Below are 3,690 nucleotides of genomic sequence, written 5' to 3' on the forward strand. Positions count from 1 at the left end.
TCATAAATTGTGATAAAATCATCGAGATGTAGGTGAACTTTTGAAAGGATACCATTTTCTTTTTCAATCATATATGATGCAAATTTGTACCAACTAATTGAAGAGTTTATAAGTGCCGCCTCAAACTTCATATCCACATAAGATAAAAACAATTCAGTTTTAAAATTATGTAAAGTTAAAAGAAGTTTATCACGTTCCTGCTTTGGCATTCTTTCATCAGGAAATTTGTTTAGGCGTAATTTAGTGTAATATTTCGAAGGTGGTGTAAAATTTCGAAATATTACACTAAAAACGTAATATTACAAAAGTTTACGCTTTTAAATTTGAATAATTATAGTAATTTAAGAATATCTCGCTATCTACTAATCCAATCAAGACGATCTATAGCTCATTGGAATCAGCTCATCAAGACGAATCGAATGGTAGTAAAATCGTATCTTTACGTTTGATAGATGACTTTCTATTAATTTAAAACTTTACTGTATACTATAGAGCGTTCTATCAACTGTAGAAATGCGATTTTACTACCATTCGATCCGTCTTGATGAGCTGATTCCAATGAGCTATAGATCGTCTTGATTGGATTAGTAGATAGCGAGATATTCTTAAATTACTATAATTATTCAAATTTAAAAGCGTAAACTTTTGTAATATTACGTTTTTAGTGTAATATTTCGAAATTTTACACCACCTTCGAAATATTACACTAAATTACGCCTAAACAAATTTCCTGATGTTTTTTTAATGAAATATTGGAAATAAAGTTTACTGGAGATATAACTAAATTAAAAGATTAGTAAATATAAATATCAAACATGTACTATTATATGCAATAAAATACTTACTTTTTGTATCATCATCATAGTCTTGAACTTGTTCAGTTGCTTCAGTTGAATATTTATCTTCTGTAACATACCAATTTAAAAATAATTGTCCAAAATTTGAATTTGTAAATCCAGTACAAGATCTATTAAATCTTGGATCAATACCACTATCTGCTAAATGTCGAATTGCAAATAAAGTATTGTAACGCTTTAATAAATCTAAATCTATGTTTTTGCAATTAGTTTTTGGTACCATCCCCTTAAAAATACGATGGACCATTTCTTTTATACCAACTTGGGTATTAATAAGTGTTCCAAAGGTTTTAGCATGCATCAAAAGATGCATATTAACGTGTATGTTTGGTAAATTAACAAAATTTACAAAAACCTATAAAAAGTAAAATATTGTTAATTATTTGAAATTATTCCACATTTCAATATCAAATTTGTAACTATACCTTTGGAAGGATTGAAAACTCTTCTTCAAGACATTGTTGCAATTCCTCATAGCTATCTGATGTAAATTTCTTGTTAAAAACCGCTTTCATAGTTTTTGCAACATGTATCCAACAAGATATAATAATTTTTGGAACTGAACTAACTCGAAATGCATCAATTCTTTGTTGAATCATGGCTGTTTCATTACGTTTGATACTTGATTCTTTTAAAAAACTGGTTTAACAAAAATGGCATAATCATAGCTAATCTAAGTAAATCCGACATCATAAAACTATTGTAGTGAGTAATCGGATTTGGTAAGCGAGACCATCTTTTTGGAATTTCAAAATTTTTCCAAATTTCGATAAAATTATCTTCTCCTTCTCATGAAAATAATTCACAAGTTAATTTTAGTAGCCGCCCAATCTTTCCTGCAGTCGCATGATAAACATCCTGCGGCGTCTGTAAATGTCTTTCCCTTTTTAATTTATCTAAAATACTAGGTAATGATCGTAAACCATATTCCGTACAAAGTTGATCTCTTCTTGACATTATAGTCTCATGAGAAATTTTTAAGATTTCTTCGTCTGTAATATGATGATAACGTAATGTTGTTACGATATCCTGATTGTGAGCACTCAATGATTCTTTAGTAGTTTTACAAGTACAACAACCCTTATTTGCATTATGTCTAAATTTATTTTTTAAACAATTTTAATAGCCCTGTAAAAAATACATTCCAGAATATTTCCGTTATATATCCATAATTATGCTCGTAAATCCGTAAATGTTCAGTGTGCCGCAACTGTTGAGAAAATAATCCGTGATTTTATTTGTAGAAATGGATTTTAAACGGATCCAAAATTTCATTATTAAATAACTAAAAATTTATCAAGCAATTTTTTACATAATTAATGAAAAATGGAATTTAAACGGATTTAAGATTACATATTATTAAATAACTGTCAACCTACTTATTACAAATATATATTGAAAATATGTAAATTACAAACATATATATTATTACAAACACAATAAAATATGCAAATTTCATAAAAAATTATCGAAATTTAATCTGATATTCTCGGTCAATAATGTAAAACTCATTGTTTGACATCTTAAGAAATCCGACATTTCTACAAATTGCACTTACATTAATTACTTCAAAAGCACCATGATCTTGAAACTTTAATGGCCCATGTCCAGAAGGATGAGGATTTCGTATCCATTGCACATATGCTAGCATAGACCAGTCACTGTTGTATTGATGCGAAAAAAAATATTGTACTTCTCCAAAGAATTCACGCTCTTCCAAAATAACAGGTGCATTTGGGCGATGTGCATTTCGGTCAACTAGAAGCTTCGCCTAAATAAAGAAAATTAGTAATATTAAAATATTAAAAGTATTAAAAATGATGATATATATACACATACAGCAATGCAGTAATTTGTGCGTGCCACATCACCCTTGCGATTTGACAATTTTGAATTAATTGTTAAATCATTTTTGGTTTGAAGTTTTCCATATTTTTGAATGGAATTTGTAATTAACTTAAATGAAATATATTAGAAGATTAAAGGTTTTTTTAGAATAAAATTTAAACAGTAGGAAATGTGCTTACTGAAAGTTGATTTGCATTTCTGTTTAATGCTGTCACATAATAGGCTCTTAAGCGCTGGATCTCAGTTCTATTCATGCAATATTTGCGTGATAGTGAATATAGCACTTCTTCAGCACCGTCAGTAGTAAAATAATTGTTTTCTGAGTAATTTAATGTTTTTTTTGAATTTTTACTAATGAGCCTTTGATATATATTAGGTTTATATTGAAGATGTGAAAACTGGGTCCACATTGTAATTTGATTTTGGAGGTTTGTATAAGGATGTTGTGTAGAACGAACCAAAGGCAATAGCATTCCACATAGCCTTTCCATGGGATACTGCCAGGTTGCCCATTGTCACCCACGTCTGCCACCCGTGGATAAACACATCTTTCTCATTTAACTATTTTTCTCGTTACTTTGCTTGGTTTAGATTTTACTTTTCTTTTAACTTCTCGCTTTCCTTCTCATACATCCGTAGTATTTATTCTCAATACTACCACTCATTCATAATATTCTCACAATATTATGCTGCCTGTAATATTTATTCTTTCAAATATTACCATCTTATTTCTTATAAACTGCGAGAGTTCTCCTAACTTCTTACATTTCATACAATAAAACGAGAATAACTCCTTTTACTTTACTTTTCTGGACTTAATAATAATATTAATTAATTCTCAAGCGTACAATGAGCATATTCAAGATAACTTTTAATAATTAATATTTATTTTATTAAATTTGAGTCAAAACTGACTGCGGAATTCCTAACGAATCCCACCTATATTTATACATTTTTAAGAAAACTATTTCTACCATTTCTAACT

At 28.8% G+C, this 3,690-nt stretch overlaps 1 protein-coding gene across 1 annotated transcript; it reads right to left on the reverse strand.

Moving 5' to 3' along the window:
• Positions 1-765: 765 nt before the first annotated feature.
• OCT59_020199 (uncharacterized protein) lies at positions 766-3,196 on the reverse strand (the record flags this gene model as incomplete). Its single annotated transcript, XM_066149023.1, has 2 exons — positions 766-780; positions 2,885-3,196. 2 exons carry the CDS (start codon positions 3,194-3,196, stop codon positions 766-768), a joined length of 327 nt encoding a protein of 108 aa, XP_065989975.1.
• Positions 3,197-3,690: the final 494 nt, after the last annotated feature.

Source organism: Rhizophagus irregularis, chromosome 3, assembly GCF_026210795.1.
Source record: "Rhizophagus irregularis chromosome 3, complete sequence".
Taxonomy (NCBI): domain Eukaryota; kingdom Fungi; phylum Glomeromycota; class Glomeromycetes; order Glomerales; family Glomeraceae; genus Rhizophagus; species Rhizophagus irregularis.